Genomic DNA, 26,568 nt, shown 5'->3' with positions numbered 1-26,568 from the left:
ATTTACATTTAAAATTAGGCACTCAGCTAATGCACAAATTGGAGAAGCTGAAGTATCTGAGAACTTCACAAACCCAGTGATTCACCTATGTCAATTTCTTTCTCACTGTAATGACGGTAATTACATTAATAGAAGCAATATTAACTGTTTTTTGGGTTTTTTTTAAGTCTTTATTAGCTATTTGGACAATTTTCTGAAGCCTGGCACATACTTTTTCAGCTTTGTTTAGAGCCAGTGATTGTGAAGTAGCTCCTCTTGAGGAATAGTAGAAAGCTGTGTGAGGGTCACTAACACATACTGTTAACATCAAAAACCCAAATGTAATACTCTTGTACAATTGATATCCCCTATCATCTCACATGCTAGTAAAGTAAGGCTCAAAATTCTCCAAGCCAGGCTTCATCAGTACGTGAACCATGAATTTCCAGATGTTCAAGCTGGTTTTAGAAAAGGTAGAGGAACCAGAGATCAAATTGCCAACATCCACTGGATCATTGAAAAAGCAAGAAAGTTCCAGAAAAACATCTATTTCTGCTTTATTGACTATGCCAAAGCCTTTGACTGTGTGGATCACCACAAACTGTGGAAAATTCTGAAAGAGATGGGACTACAAGACCATCTGACCTGTCTCTTGAGAAACCTGTATGCAGATCCGGAAGCAACAGTTAGAATTCGACATGGAACAACAGACTGGTTCCAAATAGGAAAAGGAGTACGTCATAGCTGTATATTGTCACCCTGCTTATTCAACTTATATGCAGAGTACATCATGAGAAACGCTGGACTGGAAGAAGCACAAGCTGGAATCAAGATTGCCGGGAGAAATATCAATAACCTCAGATATGCAGATGATACCACCCTTATGGCAGAAAGTGAAAAGGAACTAAAAAGCCTCTTGATGAAAGTGAAGGAGGAGAGTGAAAAAGTTGACTTAAAGCTCAACATTCAGAAAACTAAGATCATGGCATCTGGTCCCTTCACTTCATGGGAAATAGATGGGGAAACAGTGGAAACAATGTCAGACTTTATTTTTGGGGGCTCCAAAATCACTGTAGATGGTGACTGCAGCCATGAAATTAAAAGACACTTACTCCTTGGAAGGAAAGTTATGACCAACCTGGATAGCATATTTAAAAGCAGAGACATTGCCAAGAAAGGTCCGTCTAGTCAAGGCTATGGTTTTTCCAGTGGTCATGTATGGACATGAGAGTTGGACAGTGAAGAAAGCTGAACGCCGAAGAATTGATGCTTTTGAACTGTGGCGTTGGAGAAGACTCTTGAGAGTCCCTTGGACTGCAAGAAGATCCAACCAGTCCATCCTAAAGGAGATCAGTCCTGGGTGTTCATTGGAAGGACTGATGTTGAAGCTGAAACTCCAATACTTTGGCTACCTCATGCAAAGAGTTGACTCATTGGAAAAGACCCTAATGCTAGGAAGGATTGAAGGCAGGAGGAGAAGGGGACGACAGAGGATGGGATGGCTGGATGGAATCACCGACTCGACGGACATGGGTTTGGGTAGACTCCAGGAGCTGGTGATGGACAGGGATGCCTGGTGTGCTGCAATTCATGGGGTTGCAAAGAGACGGACACAACTGAGCGACTGAACTAAACTGAATTTTTATATTTATTATTTTTAATTGAGGTATAATTTACATGGAGTATGCAAGTATAAAATGTACAGTTCAGTGAATTTATATATATATAAATTATATATATAAATATAAATTATATATATATTATATATATATATATCCATACATATATCTGGTCTTCCCATGTGGCGCAAGGGTAAATAATCCACCTGCCAATGCAGAAGACCCAGGTTTGTTCCCTGGGTTGGGAATATCCCCTAGAGAAGGAAGTGGCACCCCATTCCAGTAGACTTACCTGGAAAATTCCATGGACAGAGGAGCCTGGCAGGCTACACTCCATGGGGTTGCAAACAGTTGGACACAACTGAGCACACATATACCTACGTAACCATCCAGTGAGAGAACATTTTTAGCACTCCAGTAGGCTTTCGTGTGCCTCTTCCCAATCAACAATCCTCATTCACTACTACCCAGTTGCAGGAAATTAGTTTTGCCTATTTTGAACATGTATTACTGAAATTATATAGTAACCACTTATTTGTGTCTGTTTTTTCTGAACATTAATTTTAGATTCATCCATTTGGTTGCATGTATTAACAGCTTGTTCTTTTCCTTTTCTAAAATAATTGGGGGAGGGAGTAGTTCAAGTTTATTAGTCTGTATAATGACTTAATGTTCTGTTTGAACATTCTTGAACATATTTGTTTTGGTATGCATAGATGTGCATTTTCTTGGGCATATACCCAGAGTGGAATTTTTGGGTCACAGAGTATTCACATGTAGAAATAACTAAAATGTCCATCATCTGATGAATGCAGTATGTCCATGCAATCTATACAATGCACAAAGAAGCGAGCTGCCTCCAATGAAGTGATTCACAAGAAATTACAAGGCTTCTTATATCACAGCACAGGTCTCAGGACTTCCCTGGTGGTCCAATGATAAAGAATCCACCTGCCAATGCAGGGGACACCAGTTCCATCCCTGGTCTGGGAGGATACCACATGCCTTGGGGCAACTAAGCCGCTGTGTCACAACTACTGAAACCTGCACACCTAGAGCCCAGTTCTCCACAACAAGAGAAGCCACTGCAATGAGAAGCCCTTGAGCCTCAACTGGGGAGCAGCCCCTGCTGGCCACAACTAGAGAAAGTCTGCACATAGCAACAAAGACCCAGCAAAGTCATAAATAAATAAATAGTATTTTTTTTTTAAGTTACTAAGAGGAAATCTTGTAAATTCTCATCAAAAGAAAAATTAATTTTGTAATTATCTATGGTGATGTCTGTTAACAAGACTTACTGTGGTGATCATTTTCCAATATATACAAATAAACATTATGTTCGACACCTGAAACTAATATAAGATTATATGTCAATTACACCTCAATACAATTTTTTTAATAAATATATGATTTTTTTTCCTTCATGAATCTACTCAAGATGAATAATATTACACCACTTGAGCAACACCTTTAGGGATTAATCAAGTAAAGAAGGCTGTTCTGCCCAGATTGCTCTGCTTTGTGACCTTGTTAACTTTCTTGCTACCAGTCTATCAGCGATCACTTCTTAATGTATGTAATGCCCTCTTCCTTCTGTGCTTCTACTCTTTGGAAGATCAACAACAACAACAAAAAACGAGAAAGCTTGTTGGAAATGCATATAAAATAGAACGGAAAGGCTTTAAGACTGAATGTCTGATGTATGCAACTTTTTTTGGGGGGTACATAGATCCTAAGGTATCTGTTTTGGTTTGTGTGTTAGTGCTCAGCTTTGATGCAGAGAGCTGGTGCTTGTTAAGAAAAATGATACCATGTGCAGCTTTACTACAATATGGATAAAACCTTCAATAAATTAATTTATAATTCTAATTTACATTAATGTTAACATATTCTATACATATTTTGTGAAAAAATGCTACATTTAGCCTTCTCTGTTCTGAAATATGAGTATTTTAGAGCAGAATAAAACTGCAGAAAGATAATTACATTTTCACTGATGTGTAAATTTTCTGCCCTATATAAAACTAATGCATCTAGCAAGCTACAGAGGATGATATGTTGTATTTTGGATAATAGTCTAGTTTCATGAAAATGTTTGTGTTATTTACATATAACGATAATAAAAGCTCTAAGTAACCAAAGTCCAGTTATCTAATAACAGTTGTTGGGAGTCCATCTGAAAAAGCAGAATAGCCATTAAATTTACAATTATGAAAATCACATAGGAACTTAATAAATTAAAAAAGGCAGAATCTCAAACGTATATCCAACTTTGTTTATACCAAAGTACATATATGTATGGAGAAGGAAATGGCAACCCACTCCAGTATTCTTGCCTGGAGAATCTCATGGACAGAGGAGCCTGGCAGGCTACAGTCCATGGGGTCGCAAGGGACGGACACAACTTAGCAACTAAACCACCACCACCATCATATATATGTATATGCAAGAATATATACATATACACATTTACACACAACTAAACAAAGAGCTGCTCTAATTTACTGTGATGTTACAATTCTGTCTACAAAAATAAAACCCAAATAAACAAAACCCAAACAAGCTTCAAAAACTGGAATGCTCATTAACTTCTTTATAGGCTGAATGTTCAAATCCCAACAATTCTAATTATTATTTAGATTCATCCGTCTCTGAAGCAGTTTATATCAATAACATAAAGTAGAAAAAGAAGCATAACAACCACACCCACACATACAAAAAAAACTGTTAACTTTTAGTTTCACAATACAAACATCAGCTTAAAGTACATGCAAAAGCCTTTTAACCAAAGAAACATTTAGAATTACTTAAATCACAAGGCATTTACTGTTTCAGCTTTCTATCATTCAAACTGGAGAACTCCTGTATTTATCCTTTAGATATCAGCACCACTAGATTAAAAAAGATCACTCTGTGTTTTTTTTAAACAATACAGAAAAACAATCAGAAGTTCTAATTAATTTATGATCTCTGGTGGGGGTGGAAAACATGACATGCAATTACCTCCAAGATTTTCTTTTCTCTTTTATTGCTGACAAGACAAAGTCCAAAATCTGTACTGTGACCCACAGCCAATCAAGATCAGGCTCTGCTCACATCTCCAGCCTCACTTCCCACTGCACCTTATCCAGATAAAAGGCTAAAGGTAGAATAAGGAACACTGTTTATAATATCCTCCACTGTGATTTTACTCTAAATTTCAAAAATATACCTTGCAAAATTAAAATGAAAAATTATTAATCAATTAGCCAATGCTTTCCCTCCTTCAGTTCAGTTCAGTTCAGTCGCTCAGTCGTGTCTGACTCTGCAACCCCATGGACTGCAGAAGGCCAGGCCTCCCTGTCCATCACCAACTCCCGGATTCCACCCAAACTCATGTCCATTGAGTCGGTGATGCCATCCAACCATCTCATCCTCTATCGTCCCCTTCTCCTCCTGCCCTCAATCTTTCCCAGCATCAGGGTCTTTTCAAATGAGTCAGCTCTTCACATCAAGTGGCCAAAATATTGGAGTTTCAGCTTCAACATCAGTCCTTCCAATGAATATTCAGGACTGATTTCCTTTCGGATGGACTGGTTAGATCTTCTTTGCAGTCCAAGGGACTCTAAAGAGTCTTCTCCAACACCACAGTTCAAAAGCATCAATTCTTTGGCACTCAGCTTTCTTTATAGGCCAACTTTCACATCCACACATGACTACTGGAAAAACCATAGCCTTGACTAGACGGACCTTTCTTGGCAAAGTAATGTCTCTGCTTTTTAATATGCTGTCTAGATTGGTCATAACTTTTCTTCCAAGGAACAAGCGTTTTTTAATTTCATGGCTGCAGTCACCATCTACAGTGATTTTGGAGCCCCCAAAAATAAAGTCTGACATTGTTTCCACTGTTTCCCCATCTATTTCCCATGAAGTGATGGGACCAGATGCCATGATCTTAGTTTTCTGAATGTTGAGCTTTAAGCCAACTTTTTCACTCTCCTCTTTCACTTTCATCAAGAGGCTTTTTAGTTCCTTTTCACTTTCTGCCATAAGGGTGGTATCATCTGCATATCTGAGGTTATTGATATTTCTCCCGGCAATCTTGATTCCAGCTTGTGCTTCTTCCAGTCCAGCGTTTCTCCTAATGTACTCTGCATATAAGTTGAATAAGCAGGGTGACAATATACAGCTATGACGTACTCCTTTTCCTATTTGGAACCAGTCTGTTGCTCCATGTCGAATTCTAACTGTTGCTTCCTGACCTGCATACAGGTTTCTCAGGAGGCAGGTCAGGTAGTCTGGTATTCCCATCTCTTTCAGAATTTTCCACAGTTTGTGGTGATCCACACAGTCAAAGGCTTTGGCATAGTCAACAAAACAGAAGTAGTGTTTTTCTGGAACTCTCTTGCTTTTTCGATGATCCAGTGGATGTTGGCAATTTGATCTCTGGTTCCTCTGCCTTTTCTAAATCCAGCTTGAACATCTGGAAGTTCATGGTTCACGTACTGATGAAGCCTGGCTTGGAGAATTTTGAGCATTACTTTACTAGCGTGTGAGATGAGTTCAATTGTGCGGTAGTTTGAGCATTCTTTGGCATGGCCTTTCTTAGGGATTGGAATGGAAACAGATGTTTTCCAGTCCTGTGGCCACTGCTGAGTTTTCCAAATTTGCTGGCATATTGAGTGCAGCACTTTCACAGCATCATCTTTTAGGATTTGAAATAGCTCAACTGGATTTCCACCACCTCCACTAGCTTTGTTTGTAGTGATGCTTCCTAAGGCCCACCTGACTTCACATTCCAGGATTCTGGTTCTAGGTGAGTGATCATATCATCGTGATTATCTGGGTCGTGAAGATCTTTTTCGTATAGTTCTTCTGTGTATTCTTGCCACCTCTTCTTACTACCTTCTGCTTCTGTTAGGTCCATACCATTTCTGCCCTTTATTGAGCCCATCTTTGCATGAAATGTTCCCTTAGCATCTCTAATTTCTTAAAGAGACCTTTAGTCTTTCCCATTCTATTGTTTCCCTCTATTTCTTTGCACTAATCACTGAGGAAGGCTTTCTTATCCCTCCTTGTTATTCTTTGGAACTCTGCATTCAAATTTCCCTCCTTACCTCTCAGAAAATCCCTGAAGAATAAAGTTAGTCCAGCTAGAAACTAGACAGTGATACCTGAAGAAAAGATTACTGGCCATCATTTTATACCTTATATTTCTCTTCTTGGTAGAAGTATAATTAAATTGAGTGTCAGTGATTATTACCTTTGGAATTAGGAATTAATTCTTATGTCCTTTTAAACCTTGTATTTTTCAAGCATGTAATATTTCAACTGTACACTTAACCAGTACGTGGTGAAACTACATGACACATACTGGAAATATCAGTCCGGGATTTCCTAGATCTGGGCTCTAGTTCCAACTCTGTGGCAAGCTAGTTTATCTTACCTTGACCAAATCACTTAATTTCTAATTTCTTTCATTTCAAAATGATGTAGTTTAGAGTACATAATGCCAAAGTTCCTTAGAGGTCCCAAACTTAAGAAAGATCTTAAGTTTTGTTGCTCTGGACTTTTATTCATTTACTTATTTATTTTTGGCTTCACTGGGTCTTCACTGTTGCACACGGGCTTTCTCTTGTTGCAGCAAGTAGGGGCTACTCTTTACTGTGGTGTGGGCTTTTCATTGTGGTGGCTTCTCTTGTGGAGTATGGGCTTCAGTGTGCAGAAGCTTTAGTAGTTGCAGCATTCAGGCTTCAGTAGTTGGGCTCTAGTGCAAGGGCTTAGTAGCTGTGGCGCATGGACTTAGTTGCCCTGCAGCGTGTGGAATCCTCCCAGACCAGGGATCAAACCTGTGCAGGCAGGTGGATTCTTAACCAATGGAACACCAGGGAAGTTTGATCTGGACTTCATATGTCTATTAAATCAGTCTAAGTTATCATGAGCTTTTGGGGGCAAATCCCACGCTTATCTCACAGCAAACTCACAGCCATCTTTTTCGCATAAGTGTTGACAATCTAGTTGTCAGACTTAAAATTGTACAATAGGATTCTTGAATCAAAATAAGATTTTTGTTCAATTCATTGCTTATTCGATTTAATGTTAAATCTTGATTCTGTTAACCAGCCACTCCATTAGCTGCCCCACCTCAAGCATTGTCATGTGAGGATTTCATAAGTATGTTCTTTCAAGGATCTCCATAACATTCACAGGTGAACTGGAATAGAACCAAAATAGAGAGCTCTATGGTTTAGCATCTGTGATGATAATGATTCAATTTTCTTTGGTGAGGTGGGCAAAACAACTACAAATCTCTTCAACTATCATTATTAACTAGCTCATATTTCTATATGTCTTCCAGAATACTACAAAAAGCTGTCAAATTCTTTCCTGAATAAAAATATATGATATATAGAGACCTCTGGTTTAACATGACAGATAGAATTTAGGCATTTCACCCTATGCCTTTCCAAAAGTCCAATGAAATGCCAAAAGGAAGAAAACAGAACAAGTAAAATAGGTGGGAAAAAGGCAGACTAGAGATGTCAACATTTTGGAAGTGAGAAGTAAATAAATAGCCAAAATAGTAACTGACTTAGTAGATCTGAGAAAGCTAACATGTATGTACTGCAGAATAATTTAAAGATCACCTAATCATATTGACAGAAATTTTACAATTCTGTTGGTAACTTGAGAAGAAGAATTAATAAAAGATATGTAGATAATGAGGAAAAATTTTTTAAAAAGTCAAATATTAGTACTTTTTAATTCTAAAGGAAGAAGGAATGCGAATAGTACTAGGAAGGAAATACAACAGTGCTCTCATAGCTCAGCTATGAATGCTATGTCCAAAACCATAACAGTATAAATGCAGAAAAACGTTTTAACCAAATGTATGACATAAATATATTGGGAGAATGTGAGGAGTGTATGTATGTGACTGGGGATGTTAAGTATGAGAAAAATCAATAAACAATATCTAATGTTGGAAAAAAAATATTTAGAAAAAAGGAGGTATCTAGAGGACATTGTTTACACTTGATGTTAGCCAAAAACCTGAGAAGTAATAGAGGACATTGTTTAAAAAGTTGAAATGCTTAACTGTAGGGATTAGGCTTTTAAAATCGACACATGGTTATTTTCATTAAAATTATATCATAAAAAACATATATCTCCAGATTATCTCCAAAATATACATGCAGCTCAATATCAAAAAAACAAACAACCAATCAAAAAATGGGCAGAAGGCCTAAACAGACATTTCCCCAAAGACAACAAACTGATGGTTAATAGACACATAAAAAACTGGTCAACATTCTTATTATTAGAGAAAGACAAATCAAAACTACAATGAGGTATCATCTCACACCGGTCAGAATGGCCATCATTAAAAAAATCTACAAACGATAAATGCTGGAGAGGATATGAAGAAAAGAGACACCTCTTACACTGTTGGTGGGAATGTAAACTGATACAGCTACTATGGAGAACAGTATGGAGATTTCTTAAAAAACTAGAAATAAAACTACTACTCAGCAATCCCACTACTGGGCATATACCCTGAGAAAATCACTATTCTAAAAGACACATGTACTCCAATATTCACTGCAACAATATTCACTATAGTCAGGATATGGAGGCAGCCTAGATGTCCCCTGACAGATGAACTGATAGAGAAGCTATGGTACATATACATAATGGAATATTATTCAGCCATAAAAAACAACAAATTCAAGTTAGTTCTAGTGAGGTGGATGAACCCAGAGCCTGTTATATTGTGGAAAACAAATGATACAATTAGTTACAAACTTATGAAGTGGGAACCTAAATAATTCTTTCTGAGGGGGAGAAAAATGTTTTGTCAGACTTACAACTTACTATAACACATACACAAATGTACACACATACATAGTTCCAAAGAGATAAAGCACATGGGACAAATATTAACAACTGCCAAATCTAAGTATTACTATGTATACTGACTACCATATCCTTTTTAGTTGTTTGTAAAAATTTGAAAATTTTCTTCATATAAGTTGGAAAAAAATAAAACAAAAATTTAAACAATGTTTTGTACTATATATACAAACCAAGTGCTCATTATGCATCAATCGCTGTCTTAGGTGATTATATACACTAAATTTTATCTTCACAACAAATCTGTAAGTAGATATTATTATTACCCTATTCTTATGGAGAAAAAAAGAAATTTGGAGAGGCAATCTAACTCCAGAACTCTCTCTTTAAACCAATTGAAGAAGAAAATAATAACAAGACTCTAAAACTTGTTTTGGGGACTAGTGGTCCAGTGGTTAACTCTGCCTTCCAATGCCAGGAGTGCAGGTTTGATCCCTGATCGGTGAACTAAGATTCCACATGCCACAGAGTGTGACCAAAAATTTAAAAAAACAAATGAGTAAATAAATAAAACTTGTTTTTAGTTTGCTGTACCCATAGACCCTAAAAACTTGCAAATTTATAGGGAAACTTAAACAATGTTGCAAAAGCATAAATAAAATTGCCCCTTACTACCTATGGGGAATTGGTTCCAGGACCTTCATGGATACTAAAATCTGTGGCTATGGATGCTCAAAGCCCTTATCTATAATGGCATATATTATTTGCATATAACCACCTAGGTACATCCTCTATATACTAGATCTAGATGTCTAGAATACTTATTACATCCAGTACAATGTTAATGCTATGTAAATAGTTGTAAATACAATGTAAATTCTATGTAAAATTCCACATGCACAGGGCAAATTCAAATTTTGCTTTTTGGAACTTCATGGCATGGGACCACTTCTCCCCAGAATATTTTCCACCCCTGGTTGCTGGAATCCACGGAGGAGAGACCTGTGGGCATGGAGGGCTGACTGTGTATCAGTTTTTCTGTTTTGCTGACTGGCTTGGTTCTGGGCTGATACAGGTTAAGTTTCATGTGTTCGAAATGCTAAGATTTCCTAAGAAACTATGACTATAAAACTATACATTTGATTTTACAATGATTTTATTTTCATCTAAAGAAATATTTTTAAATCTTGTTTTATCTTAAGCCTATATTCTTTCACATGAATGCTTTCAAAAAAATTTTAACACAACAGAACCATTACCTTCTAAACAAAATCTTACTGGAAACTCAGTATAAAGGTAACAGAGAGACATTCTCCTCTCTTGATTTTGTGGGATGCAATATGAAACCAAATGCTTTATATAATATGCAATCATAAACCGTAATGATCACAACTGCCAAAAGCAGAACTGACTGGTAATAGCTGAAGTTACAAATTTCAATTTAAGTTCATTAGTGACAGTTAAGTAATCCAGATAGGACAGAACAATATGCAGAGAAGTTGTCGTGTACACTCTATAGTCACAGAAATAAGTGTCTTATTTTAGAAGGGAAGAGTGTGTCACAGGAAAAGTTGATACCCTTGGACAATTTACATCTGTCAGAAACATCGTTCTGTTCTAACATACTTTTGCATATTTCACCAGACAGCAAAGATGAAAGAGAACAAAATTGTGCCTCCATTTTCTTGTGTGTAAGAAAAAACATTCTTTAGCAATATCCTACTTCACAAAGACAGGATAAAAATCATTAGTAAAACTTATATGCCAGACTGTTTAGTCTAAAGGGTCTCCCATAAACATAGGTACATACCTATTAGGATATGAAATCACCTATCTACTTATTTTTGCAACTAAGAAGGAAAAAAGGCTGTTATTTGTAGACCAGGGACATATATTTTCTAAGTCCTAGAGGAATACAATAATTTTTAACAAATGTTTACACAATTCTTTCCAGACCTGATTCAGCAAAAGACTCAAAACTTAAAAAAAAAAAAAGTCCACAAAATATTTCCCCATATTGTTTCACAGTGAACAAAAAAACAACCTGCAGATCTGTTTCCACTCCTTCATGTCCTCCTACCTTTTATCCATAATCATCCTTCATCAATCTTCCTTTCTCAAACCTTCAAAATTCCCCTTTCTATTGAGGCAATATATATAGGTAAGACTCCACAGAAATAATCTTTCCATTGAAAAACATGCAAAGGCCATAAAGGATTATAAGAAGAGATATAAATAAATGTGTAAAGATGTTTAACTTCACCCATGAACACATACAAATTTAACTAGATACTATTTTCCCCTGTCAGACTAGCATAGATGAAAAGATTCTCAACAATGTTTAAGGTTTCTGTAGTAGAGAAACAAATACACACACATACTCACTCACACATACACACTCACACAGAAAGTTAAGGGAAATCAGGGAAATTATCTTTCTGGAGGGCAAATTGACAATATGTAACAAGATCACAAATATGTATGTATTTCTGACATAGAAAGTACATTTCCAGGACTTATCCTAAGAAAATAATCAACCAAGTTTGGACTACAAGGACGTCTTTATTACAAGCATCTATAAGGATGTTCAGTATAGTATTATTTATAATTTAAAAATAGAAATAATTTATCTGTATATTAAGACCAGCTTATAAACTACTGTACTGTGTAGATTGTGTCAGACGTGCAGTCGTGTCCAACTCTTTGCAATCCCGTGGACTGTAGCTGCCAGGGTCCTCTGCCAATGGAATTCTCCAGGCAAGAATAGAAGAGTGGGTTGCCATTTCCTTCTCCAGGGGATCTCCCCAACCCAGGGATTGAACCTGGGTCTCCTGCATTGCAGGCAGATTCTTTACCATCTGAGCCACCAGGGAAGTCCAATAAATTACTAACTACAGACATTAAAACTGCATGATCTGTAAGCTGACACAAAAGTACATGCTGTATTAAGTGATTAAAAACAAGTTTATAGCACAGCTTGACTGCATTTCTAATATATGTCCTGATAAACATTTTCTAATTCTGGAAAATTAAATTAATTAAACAAAATTAGTGGTTATCTTTGGAGATGCTTTTAAGTAGAATTTTTTAAAAAGAATTGTGTTTCTTTTTTAAAATATGCCTTTAAAGGCCCATTTTTTGCTTTGCTTTTTGTTTATTGCTTTCCCCCCCTCCCCGGTTACAAAATACATTCATTCATAAAAAAAGAAAAGGAAGGAAAAAAGGACTCATCAGAAATATATAAAAAGTAAAAGACCAAAGGCTGTAATAATTAGCTTCTTCTGTTTAACCTTAGGGCACAAGGCTGCGCTTAACGCTCCAACGCTCGAGAAACTCTTCTTTTGACTTTTCAACTTCTCTGTTCTTGAGGCTCTCTCTCTTCTAGCATCCCTTAAATTCACCCTCTTTCTCCCACTCACACAAGCTCCACATCATCTCATCACTCATGATTGTATGTTCATTAACACCTACATAGTGATGATTTCTTAATCCCTATCTGAAGCCTAAACTTTTCTATGTCTCAGAGTCATATTTGTGCCTATGTGCTGCACACTCCTCAGAGTCAATATATTCACCAAGTCTAACTACTTGTCTTCCCCACTGCCTACTCTGGTCCTGTGTTTCCTACCTCTGGTAAAGGTTTCCTCATTCACTTGGTCTTCCCAACCTGGCAAACTCAGCCATCTTTGACCCTTTCCCCCAAAATAACTGGCAAACATATCCTGCCTATAGTGTACTTCCAAAATCTCTCCCCAATTCGTCCCTTCCTCTGCATCTCAGTGCCATTTTCAGAGCTAAGGCAGGCCCAGTCACCTCTGACCTGGACTACTTAGGTACCCATTGTATGTCATACACATAAAAGGAATTAAGAATATGAATACATATGAGAATATCAATAAAGCAAATTACTACCATCAAGTATATCTTGAAGTAGAGAGATGAAGGAACGTAACTCAAAGTGACGAGTACCACAGTGAGAGCAAAAATCCACAACCTCTTTACTAGCTGATCTAATTTTACACTGGGAATTATCTTCCTAGAATACAAAACAGATAATGTCTGGTTTTATAAAACCCTTGATGGTTCTACTCCACTGCCTACAGTATAAAGTCCACATGCTTTAATACCATGCAAACACTTCACATTCTGGTCCCAACCTATCTCACAGCCTCATCTATTACTTTTCTCTCACTTCACATCCCACAACCCAGTCATGTATAATTGTTGCTGCTCTGACACTATGCTAAACACTTTCACAGCACATAGAGCTTACACGTTCTGCTGGTGGAGACTCCTTCTTGCTTGTGCCCACCACTGAAGTCCTATCCTACTCTCAATCAAATAACACGCTTCTGTGAAACCTTCATTAACCTTCTCTGCCAGTGTCATTTTTACACAATCTACTATAATATTTATCACTTTATGCTGTAATCTGTTTTTCTCTTTCTACCACTAGCCAGTGAGATTCTTTTAACTGTAGTTGATTTATAATATTATGTTTGTTTCAGGTATACAGCAAAGTGATTCAGTTATACATACATTTTTTTTAGATTCTTTTCTTTCATAGGTTATTTCAAGATATTGAATAAAGTTCACCGTTCTATACATTAAATCTTTATTGATTATTTTATATTTTATATATAGTGGTATGTATATGTTAATCCCATACTCCTAACTTATCTTTCCCCCCAGATTGTGAGATTCACAAGGACACCTTGTTATCTTCCATATCTTTCCCAAAGACTAGCAAGATGGTAAATGTTCAAGAAGTGTTTGTTAAATGGATGATATGGTGGAAACAGATTTACAGAGAACCAAAATACACTGATCATCACCTTTTTGGGGAGGGTTCTCTGTCTGGAATCCAAGAGTCTATCTAAATGTTAAGGCCACTACCCACCATGACCCCCTCCTACCAGGAACCCAAAGATGCTCATGTTGCCCCTGCCCCTCTGCTTCCTATTCATCTGGCTGTCACTTCATGCATGCCACAAGTAACAGCAGCAAACAATACAGATAGAATCCCCTGCTCTCCCAGGGGCTTATATTCAACTGTAAGAAGAGACAATTAACAGGTAAACATATATTAATAAAATAACTTTGGACAGTGATCAATGTGATGAATAAAGTGAAGCAGTCTGATGGGATAAAAGGAGGCTGGGGAAAAACGTACTATTTTAAATGGAGGTGGAAAGAAGTCACAGCAGGTTTCTCTGAGTCAGTAACATGAAAGCTGAGGCCTGAGGAATGAGAAGCAATTAGCTAAGCAAAATTTTGAAGAAAGAATTCTATAGACATAAGGAATTGTAGGTGTAAAAGCTCTGAACCATGAACACAACTGATTATTTGAGGGACAAAAGGGACAGTGTAGCTAGAGAAAGAATGAATGTGGAGAAGAAAGCACAGCCCTGTAATGGTAGCCTGGGTGGAGGCCTATCTGTGCCTTCTTGAGTTCAGAATTTTCCAGTTTACACCTTCTGTTATCTGCATAGTCCCCTACTTACTAATATCACAGAAAGAGGGCAATGGAATGGAGTATATAGCACACCCTATTGTCAGGAAGATATCAAATGATTCTGAACGTTCCTTTTCTTGTTTCTGTCAATAAAAAGTATTCCCAGATACAATGCCCTAACAGTAATGGCCCCAGAGCGAATGAAAACCTCACTGGCACACAAGAATAAAACCACTTGAAAAGAAAGATGAGTTCTTTCTACTGACTACAAGACAAGTCAAAATGAGACCCATCATAATTACCCTAGCTTCATTACAGGAAATAAAACACAACACTTTACCAGTCTGAGAATATACATAGGTTACAAATTTATCCTTCGACTTAAATAGATTTTTCCATTTTTGTGTAAACGTAAAGATGATACGTACAAATCCAGACTCAAGTAACTAAACAAAATACATTTCCAGTTTTCACTGACCAAAATTTTCCTTCATCCTTATAGAAACTAAACAATTTTATGGTGTTTTGAGAAAGCATGAATTTATTTATATACATTATAAATTGACTCTCAGCAGTAATTCTGTGGATGTTTATGTTACCATCTATTTAATTCAAGTACTACTGTGTTGCTAGAGCAAAGTCAATCCATTATATAAATGAATATTCACAAACCTAGCTGCTAAAGCAACTCAACAGTTGATAGGAACTCAAGCAGTGTGAAATTACACATCTTACTCCTATTCTCAGTAGCATCTGCTGGCTTAGCTAACCCGAACATGAACACATCACTAAATATAAAAAGGCTTTCATTATCCTAGTCAGGTCTTAAAATTCCAGGCTGCTAGTCTTCTAGTGGTAAAAATAAATTCATTCTCAGCATCCCTAAATTCAATTCTGCACCCAGTGATCTCTGGCTAGTGCAGCTGAATCTCTGTATGGGGGGATGAGAAGATATTTTTCAATCTTCTTTTGAAAAATCATCAGAAGTAGCAGAGGTAATCAACAAAAATTATCTTAAGCTCCCATGCTCTGTTCCCTCAGAGGGCAAAGCCTCTTACAATAGGTCTTCATAAAATATATAGCCTCAACAGCTATGAAAAATAAGAAAACATTTTAGCCTAAAAAAGGATCTGTCACAATCTCTAAGCTGATGACATCACAAATTTATCTTTCATTTTCTCTTCTGCATTCACCTAGAGAAGGTCATAAAAAGTGTCTAAATAACCAATGTACCTTCTTCCCAATTTCACATCTTCAAATTGGTTGATTTTATCATTATTCATCATCTCACACATAAATTAATTCTCAAAATAAAAAATTCTCTCCTTGGTTGGGAAATAAAAAATTGCAAAGTTTCTCCCTGGAGCTCTAGCTTAGTCCTGATGCTGGAACTTCCAGGAAGGAATGTAAACACAGTTATCAGTTGGAAAACCTCTCTGAACACTGATGTATCTCCTTGCAGAGTAAGTGCGCAAGGACTTACTCTTCCTTTACTAGGGGCAGAGTCTGAATTAAAATAAAGCCTTAATAAACCTTCTCAAAATGTGACTCAAGAACCAACAGCATCTCAGTCAACAGGGAGTTTGTTAAAAAGAACATAGGGCTCTCTCTCCAACCAACTAAATCAGAATCTTCATTTTACTGTTACCTGCATGCGGATCTCCCTCCATCATAAAATCTCAGCACTGGCAGAAAATATTAAATCCTATCACACACATAGAGGGATGAACCTTGGATACCAATAACACCTGACAATGACTATAGTCACCTTCATGAATTCTTCAGTTCTTTTAACAACAGTTCCTCATTATAAGAACATCGCATAAAATTATAAACTGCATGTCTTGAAACACATCAAAGCTTATTACAGCTTCTGCTGTTGCTGTTAGTCTAAACCAATAATAAGAACCAAGTTCTTACCTAATCTGAGCTCTCCGAAGTTCCCACACCCTATCTTCTTGCCAACCCTGAAGTTGGGTCCCACCATAAGAACCCCAGACGATGTTGAGCCAGATGGTCGGGAACAATGTTCTCTCCTTTGTGCCATGGGTTTAGTTGTCCGTTGTCTTTCATCCTTTTCCCTACTAGGATGGTCCATGATCCTACAAGACAGTGTCTCTGCACAAGTAATTGAATCTGTATACGTCTCTTCAATATAAAAGTACGGCCGAATAAACTGTCGTCAGAGTAAGGTAAGGAGTTCTTCTGGCACCATATTTACGTTTTTATTTCCAGGAGATGAAAAACCATTGATTAGTTCTTGTAGGATACGTAGTCTGTAGATCTCAAGCATAGGAGAACATTGTGTAACCTAGGTAAAAATAAAAAAAGCATAGTTAAAAGTTGTATTTTAAAAACAAATTAAGAGCGTTACCACTAACTAGAATGGATCCTATCCAAAACTATGCAAAGTGGATAGCATCCTGAAATGGATTTGGGTTTTATATCCTCCAAAAGTTTAGCCATCTGGACTAGTAATTTACCTGGTAAAACACACTCAGTATGCTACAGACCATGGCAATTACGGGAACACACAGCCCTTTAACATAAAATGCTTTCTTCTGGTGTTTTCATATCACTCAAAGGAAAGTTATTTGTTGGCTTTTTCATCACTGGCTAACAAAAATATGGTGGGGTTCCACTAAATTAAATAAACTGAGGGCGATTAAAAGCTCTTCTTTTTAATTTGGACAGAATCTATCAGAAATGAACCCACTATCTACCCACTGTCTCCCTCCTCCATCCCCACCATTTATCAAGCACTAACAACAATCACAAAATCCAAAACAAGTTACTGATTGACACAGTGCGTGAATGTGCGTGCTCAGTCGCTCACTTATGTCTGACTCTTTGTGACCTCATGGACTGCAGCCCAGCGGGCTCCTCTGTTCATGGAATTTTTCAAGCAAGAATACTAGAGTTGGGTTGCCATTTGCTCCTCCAAAGGATCATTTCAATCCAGGGATCCAGCCTATGTCTCCTGCATCTCCTGCATAGGCAGGTGGATTCTTTACCACCGAGCCACCTGGGAAGCCCAAAAGCAACTAACACCTCCAGAGGCACCACTTCTATAAAGGCCTTTCCAAAACCCTAGTGCTACAAAGTAGTCCAACACTAAATTTCTGGAAAGCTCAACTTTTGGTCTAGTTTTCATTGTGGACTGAGTATAAATAACAGAGTGACTGAAGTAGATCCTTTGCACGACCTCCAAGCGAAAATAAATCTGAGAAACAAAAAATCTTAAAACTCATCCATTTCAGAACTCTCCAGTTTCTCAATTCAGGACACTAAGCCCAAGACAAAGTTTACAATGAGGTAATTTCAACACTAATTTTTGAAAATCTAGGTGATTTTCCTTAATAAAAGAATATACTGTTGTCACAGAATATTGTGTCACAGCAATCACAGACTAAACACATACTTTTATTTCACTTTCATTAAAGATTTACCTTAAAATTTTAAGGAAGAAGAAAATTAGAACTGCTTGGTTATTATTACACGTAATACAAGAAAGTAAGTACGTCTAGACTGTATAAGCTTCTTACAGACACCACTAATTCCCTAGTACAGGAACAGACACAAACCTGTGAGCTGAATTTACAAATGGGCACATGATCCCAGAATACAAGGTTTACTTCATTATAGTAGTTAAACTGTTTATTTCCATCTTTTCTGTTTTTCTTTCCATTATTAATACTGCATAATGACTTTATGCTTCTGTAATGCTAACAATCATTATAATGTATTTCCCCGAATTCAGGAAATTATATGTCTACTTTCATAACATATATTGTTAAGGTAAAAAAGCAGGGTGGTAAGAATAGGTCAACAATTACTGGGCTTCCTACATAAACAACATTATGAATTTATATTTCTTATTACTTTCTCTTATTACAACTTAATCAAATAGCCTTCAATTATTTCTGTTGTCTACCCAAGGTCCCTCAAACAAGATGAGTAAAGAAAGAGAAATGGGGAATTCCCTGGAGGTCCAGCTGTTAAGACTTGGTGATTTCACTGCCGAGGGCGTGAGTTCAACTCCTGGTTGGGGAACTAAGATCCTGCAATCCTTGTAATGTGACCAAAAAAAAAAAAAAAGAGAGAGAGAGAAACACAATTTAAGATGTTTTATTTAAACAGTCCCATCTTAACAGGTGGTCATGTGTCTACATATGAAAAACTGTCAGGCTACATATACTCTCTTCCCTTATATCATACATTTTTCTAAGAACAGGTTAAGGATGTTTTAGCTTGTCCAGACACTTTTGACCACTGAACTAATCCCCTAAAGCTTCATCAATTATCATTGCTATAATAGTCTCATTTTTAAGATTTGGAAAACTGTACTACCTTGTCTATTACTCTTTGTATTTTTCATTTGTGTTCACTTCTCCCCCTGATTTAAAACTTGTTATTTTAGATTCTCATATACTGGCATTGTAAAAAATGAGGAACATATTTAAATTTTAAAGTCAAAACACACACATTCTTTGTTGATAGTCATGACAGGACTTTGTTAAGCTTCTAAATTTCTCTCTCCTGATGTAATTTACAGATGAAATTGTTTATGAGTGTAGCTGGATCATACGGTAAGAGTATGTTTAAAGAATCTCCAAAGTGACCAGACTCTCTTTTCTATTGTTCCTTCATTAATACAAGTTGGCTTTGGTCCTAATGCTTGCAGCCTCCTGGTCACAAATTTCAGCATCAGGTATCACTTCCCATATCAGCGTCCAAAACAGAAATGAAAGAGCAATAGCAGGATTTTCTCATCATGCATCTCTTTTTTTGGTGAAGATGAAAATTCTTTGCAGAGCCCCCAACAAAATTCCCCTTGTGTAGAAAGTTGCCAACAAAAAGTGCCTGTAACAAATCTGAAATTCCCCCTGTAAGCTCTCAAAGAATGAGATCAAAGCCTAATATGATGTTTAGAACACAGGATAAATTTCAAGGGCAGTATGGGTTTCCCTGGTGTCTCAGATGGTAAAGAATCTGCCTGCAATGTGGGAGACCTGGGCTCGAACCCTAGGTCAGGAAGATCCCCTAGAGGAGGGTATGGCAACCTACTCCAGCACTCTTGCCTAGAGAATCCCCGAGGACAGAGGAGCCTGGAAGGTTGCTGTCCATGGAGTCGCAAAGAGTCGGACATGACTGAACAATTATCTATCTATCTATATATATACATTTCACACCCAAAGAAAGTATTCAGTAAACATTCAGTAAAAATGATATCTGCACACGTGAATGTGCTTGCATGTGTGCTTAAAAAAACTATCAAAAATAGTGGCAATTTTTAAAAGTATACTAAAATTTAAGTAAAAACAAAATGCTTATACTCATTCTAACTTTTTTTTTAAGGGACACCAATAAGACTCTCACTTTAATTAACCTAATGAATGATCAAAATCTTTTTATTTAACCAAAATACATTATGGGAGTGCTATTACTGAAGGGAAGAACAAAGTTTACAGATTCTCATTTCGGTTAGTTGTTTTTTTTTTCGGGGAGAAGGAAGAATTTATTACTTGCAGCAAGTAAGAAGAACACTGAAGATCTTTCTCAAAGAAGTGTCTTGGTTCTGGTATTAATTTTTCTTTTTTCCACAAATTCCAATTATTAACTTCTCCCATTCTTACTATTCCAACTCTCAATGATCAATATATTCCCACCTGATAATTATGTTTTCCAACTTTATTGCTATACAACTGACACACATTAGTCATATATTAGTATTAGTTTACAGTATACAACATGATTAGATACAGGAATGTATTACAAAATAATTATCAGAAGAAGTTAGCATCCATCACCAGACAGATTCAACTTTTTCCTTATAATGAGAACTTTAAAAATCTACTCTCTTAGCAACTTTGATATATACAACACAGTATTGTTAACCACAGATCCCATGCTGTACCCACCCCAGAAATTATTTATCTTGTAACTGAAAGCTTCTATCTTTTAATTTACCTTCAGCATTTTGCAGCCCCCGTCCCCTACTCTCATCTCTGGCTACATCAGTCTGTTCTCCTTTTCTATGATTCCACAGATAAGATCACACAGTATTTGCATTTAGCTGTTTGACTTATTTCATTGAGCATAATGCCATACTGTTGCAAATGACAGGATGTCATTTTTATGGCTGAATAATATTCCTCTCTCTGTGTGTTACTGTTGTTGTTTAGTCACTAAGTTATGTACGACTCCTTCGTGACCCCATGGACTGTGGCCCACAGGGCTCCTCTGTCCATGAGATTTCCCAGGCAAGAATACTGGAATGGATTGCCATTTCCTTCTCCAGGGGATCTTCCTGGCCCAGGAATTAAACCCACGTCTCCTGCACTGTAGGTGGATTCTTTACCACCAAGCTATCTGGAAAGTCCCTGTATGTGTGTCAGGCATGTGGTTATTCATTTATCTGTTGACAGGCACGTAGGTTGTTTCTACGTCTTGGCTATTGTAAATAATGCTGCAAAGAACACGGGGGTGCAGGTATCTCTTTAAGATAACAATTTTCTTTCCATTGGATATACACTGAACAGAAAGTCAAAGTCGCTCAGTCCTGTCCAACTCTTTGCAAGCCCATGGACTATACAGTCCATGGAATTCTCCAGGCCAGAATACTGGAGTGGGTAGCCATTCCCTTCTCTTTACCAGCTGAGCTACCAGAGAAGCCCTATACCCAACAATGGAACCTTCGTACTGCTTACCACAGTGGCTACACTAATTTACATTATCATCAACAGCACGTAAAGGTTCACTTTTCTCCAGTCATGTCAACACTTATCTCTTGTATTTCTGATGACAGCCATAATGGGTATGAAGTGATATCATATTGTGGGTTTGACTTGCCTTTTCCTAATGATTAGTGATGCTGAGCTCCTTTTCAACATGATGCTGGCCATCTGTACGTCTCCTTTGAAAAAATGTCTATTCAGTTCCTCTGCCCATTTTAAAATCTGATTTTCTTCCCTGAGTTGTATGAGCTTTTAAAAAATGTATTTAAGATATTAATCCCTTATCAGATACTTGATTTGCAAATATTTTCTCCCATTCTATAGGCTGACTCTTCATTTTTTAATAAATGTTTATTTTTGGCTCTGTTGGGTCTTAGTTGTGGCATGTGGGATCCAGAGCAGGTAGGCACTGTAGCTGTGGCATGCGGGTTCAGTATTTGAAACAAGTGGGCTTAGTTGCCCCATGGCATGTGGGATATTAGTTCCCTGATGAAGAAACAAACCTGTATCCCCAGCATCGGAAGGTGGATACTAAACCACTGGACCACCAGGGAAGTACCGACTCTTCATTTTATTGATGGATCTCTTTGTTATGCAAAAGCTTTTTAGTTTGATATAATCCAGCTTGTTTATTTTTGCTTTTGAGGCATTTGCTTTAGGTGTCAATCTAAAAAAAACATCACTGCTAAGACCAATGTTAAGGTGCTTATGAACTATGTTTTCTTTTAGGAGTTTTATGGTTTCAGATCTTATCAAATCTGTAATCTATTTTTTAAAAATCTTTTGGCCATGCTGCACGGCACGTGGATCTTATCTCCCCAACCAGGGATCAAACCTGTGTCCCCTGCATTGGAAATGTGGACTCTTAATCACTGGACCGCTAGGGGAGTCCCTCAAGTCTATAATCCATTTTGAGTTTTTGTGTACGGTTTAAGACAGGGGTCCAATTTTCCCACTACCACTTATTGAAAAGACTATCCTGTTTCCATTGTATATTCTTGGCTCCCTTGTTGGAAATTAATTGGCCATATATGCATAGGTTTACCTCTGGGATCTCGATCCTGTGCCTTTGATCTATGTGTCTGATTTTTTACCAATACCACCATACTGTTTTGATCACTGTAACTTCTGTATTACAATTTGAAGTCAGGAAATGTGATACTTCCAGTTTTATTGTTCCTTCTCAAGATTGCTTTAGCTCTTTGGGGTCTTCTGTGTTCCATACAAACTTTGGGATTGATTTTATTCTATGAAAAGTATCATTGGGATTTTGATAAGGATTGCATGGGATCACATAGTATGAGCAATTTAACAAGATTAATTCTTCCAGTTAATGAGTACAAAATATCTTTCCATTTATTTGTATGTGTCTTTGTATTGTGTCTCAATTTCTTTCAATGTCTTATAGTTTTCAATGTACGTATCTTTTACTTGGCTGATTAAATGTATTCCTAGGTAGTATTTATTATTTTGATGTACTCATCAGTATCAGTTCAGTTGCTCAGTCATGTCTGACTCCTTGCAACCGCATGGACTGCAGCTTGCCAGGCCTCCATGTCCATCACCAACTCCCGGAGCCTACCCAAACTCATGTCCACTGAGTCGGTGATGCCATCCAACCATCTCATCCTCTGTCATCCCCTTCTCCTCCTGCCCTCAATCTTTCCCAGCATCAGGGTCTTTTCCAATGAGTCAGCTCTTCGCATCAGGTGGCCAAAGTATTGGAGTTTCAGCTTCAACATCAGTCCTTCCAATGAACATTCAGGACTGATCTCCTTTAGGATGGACTGGTTGGATCTCCTTGCAGTCCATGGGACTCTCAAGAGTCTTCTCCAACACCACAGTTCAAAAGCATCAATTCTTCGGTGCTCAGCTTTCTTTATAGTCCAATTCTCATGTCCATGCATGAGTACTGGAAAAACCATAGGCTTGACTAGACGGACCTTTCTTGGCAAAGTAATGTCTCTGCTTTTTAATATGTTGTCTAGGTTGGTCATAACTTCTCTTCCAAGGAGTAAGTGTCTTTTAATTTAATGGCTGCAACCAAAATCTGCAGTGATTTTGGAGCCCAAAAAAACTGAGTTAGCCACTGTTTCCCCATTGACTTGCAGTGAAGTGATGGGACCGGATGCCATGATCTTAGTTTTCTGAATGCTGAGCTTTAAGCCAACTTTCTCACTCTCCTCTTTCACTTTCATCAAGAGGCTCTTTAGTTCTTTTTCACTTTCTGCCATAAGGGTGGTGTCGTCTGCATATGTGAGGTTATTGATATTTCTCCCAGAGATCTTGATTCCAGCTTGTGCTTCATCCAGGCCAGTGTTTCTCATGATGTACTCTGCATATAAGTTAAATAAACAGGGTGACAATATACAGCCTTGATGTACTCCTTTTCCTATTTGATGTACTCACAGATGGGATTTTAAAAATTCCTCAGATAGTTCATCATTGAAACCCAATAGACTTTTGCATACTAATTTTGTATGTATCCTGCAACTTTACTGAATTTGTCAATTAGTTCCGACAGTCTTTTGGTGGTATCTTTAGGGTTTTCGACATGTAGTACTGTGTCACTTGCACACAGTGACAGTTTTACTTCTTCCTTTCCAATTGGGAAGCCTTTGAGAGTTCCCTGGAGGTCTAGTGGTTAGGATCTGGGCTTTCACTGCTGTGGCCCAGGTTCAATCCCTGATCAGAGAACTGAGATCCCCTAAGTTGTGCAGCACAGCCAAAGAAAGAGAAAAAAGCAGCAGTAGCCTTTTATTTCTTTATCTTGCCTAACTGCTCTGGCTAGACCTTCTAATATACGCTGATTTCTAATACAGACCTTCTAACATACACTGATTTCTCTTTTGATTTTTCCTTAGTAGCATGTTGTTTAATCTCAAGATATTTATGAATTCTCCAATTGGCTTCTTGCAATTGACTTCTAATTTCATACCACTGTGGTCAGAAAAGATGCTTAATATTATTTTAATCGTCTTAGTTGAGGGTGTGCCAAGATCTTCCAGTGTCCCAAAGAGGGGATCTCAGTCAGCACCTAGATGCAGGCTGACTAGAAGGTGGACCATCCACAGGAGCTTTTAAAGTATGTAGGTAGATCTTTCAGGGAGAGACTGGGGACTGGGCTTTTTAGTCAACTCCCTCAGAGCTAGTTAGCAGATAGTTAGGTAAGAACTGTTTATTTGTTACAGTCCTGTGGGACCCACGAATGCCAGTGAAACAGGGGTGCATCCCCTAAGATGCAGCCACAAGAGCCAGGACAACAGATGAGTGTTCAACTCATAACAGAGAGACACCAGAGACACCACAAGGAGAATGTGGAAGTGATACCTGCCAGCCTCCCAAGTCTCTATGGAGCACTGTGGTCTGTCCCTAGATGTGAGATGAATTAGAAGCTTGACTCTTACGCAGCAGTACTTTGAATATGCAAACAGTCCTCCTTCAGGGAAAGACTGGGAGATGGGTATTTCTGTCTTCTGTCTCTGCACTGAATTCAGGGGGACAGCCATGGCAAGAACTATTAAAAATTATTTCCCTGTTTGCTATAGTCTTCAGGGTCCCAGAGACACAAGCTTCACTGGTTTCAGAGCCAGGTGTTTTGGGGGCCATCCTTCAGGTCAAAGACTAAAATGTTGGGGTGCTACAGGTTGGGTCCAACCCCTTCACACCTCACAAGCTGGGATCTTTAAGTTCTCTCCTGACTGTGTGTTGCTGTGCTGGGGGTGGGTTTTTTGGAAAGAGTTTATCTCAGTTTTTCTGATTCTTTTTGCCGTGGGTTTTTCCTCATTTGCCCAATGTGCAGGAGTTACTCATCCAGTTTCTGGATTCCTTTCAGAGGATATTCAGAGGATATTCTTCTGTGTACAGCTCTAAGATTTGGTGTCTTTGGGAAGAGCCTCCATCTCCATCAGAAGCCTCCATCTCACACTGGAACCCAGACCAAGCCCACCTAACAAGTTTTACTCCTTCAGTATCTCACAATTTTTCATATCTCCCCACGTAGAAAAAATTTTTTACTACCATTTAAAAAACAAACTCTCATCCAGTTATTTTTGTGAGCACTGGCAAACTGATTCTAATTATTATATGAAAAAGCAAAAGACCCAGAATAGCCAACATACTATTGAAAGAAAAGAACAAAGTCAAAAGACAGACACTACGCAACTTCAAGACTCATTATAAAGCTATAATGATCACTAATCAGTGTTGTATTGGAAAAATAAAAGACAAATAAATCAATGAAACAAAATAGAAAGCCCAAATCAAATACACACAAATACAGTCAAACTGTTCTCGGACAAAGGACCAAAGGCAATTCAGTGGAGGACTGTCTTCTCAACAAGTAGTGCTGGAACAAATGGATGCTATATGTAAAAAGGTGAATCGAGATACAGATTTTACCTGTCACAAAAATCAATTCCAATCACAGAGCCAAACATAAAACACAAAAACTGTGAAATTACTAGAAGATACTACAGAAAAATATCTAAGTGACCATGGGCTTGGCAATGATTTCTTAAATACACCAATAAAAGTGTGATCTATGAAAACAAAGATTGATAAGTCGAACTTAATAAAAACTAAAAACTTGTTTTGCAAAGTGACTCTAAAGAAAACGAAAAGACAAGTTATAGCCTGGGAGAAATATCACAAAACACGTAACTGAAAAAAGACTGTTATCCAAAATACACAAAAAACTCTTAAAGCAATAAGAAACAATCCATTTCAAAAAAGGGCAAAAGATTAACAGATACCTCACCAAAGAGAGACAGATCACAAGTGAGTATATGAAAAAGATGCTCAACATAATACACTACGACGGAATTATCTCACAGTAAATTAAAATGAGATACCACTACAAACTTCTTAGAATGATGAAACCCCCAAACGCTGACAACACCAAACGCAGGTGCAACAACAGGAAGTCTTGTTCACTGCTGATGGG

General features: G+C 37.6%; 1 protein-coding gene across 5 annotated transcripts in view; it reads right to left on the bottom strand.

Moving 5' to 3' along the window:
- The window catches only part of CSNK1G1 (casein kinase 1 gamma 1), a 161,659-nt gene that overhangs the window by 89,042 nt on the left and 46,049 nt on the right, over positions 1-26,568 (bottom strand). For all 5 annotated transcript variants that reach the window (XR_006270026.1, XM_043471701.1, XM_043471700.1 and 2 more), the window contains one exon: positions 16,807-17,197. Coding sequence is in view for 4 of the 5 variants with exons in the window: in XM_043471701.1 (XP_043327636.1) it covers positions 16,807-16,984 (178 nt within the window). In the remaining variant the exon portion in view is untranslated. The remainder of the gene's footprint in view (positions 1-16,806; positions 17,198-26,568) is intronic.

The sequence above is a fragment of the Cervus canadensis genome, chromosome 6 (assembly GCF_019320065.1).
Source record: "Cervus canadensis isolate Bull #8, Minnesota chromosome 6, ASM1932006v1, whole genome shotgun sequence".
NCBI lineage: Eukaryota > Metazoa > Chordata > Mammalia > Artiodactyla > Cervidae > Cervus > Cervus canadensis.
The sequence above is the reverse complement of the archived record's forward strand: the minus strand, read 5'-3'. Positions and strand labels throughout refer to the sequence as shown.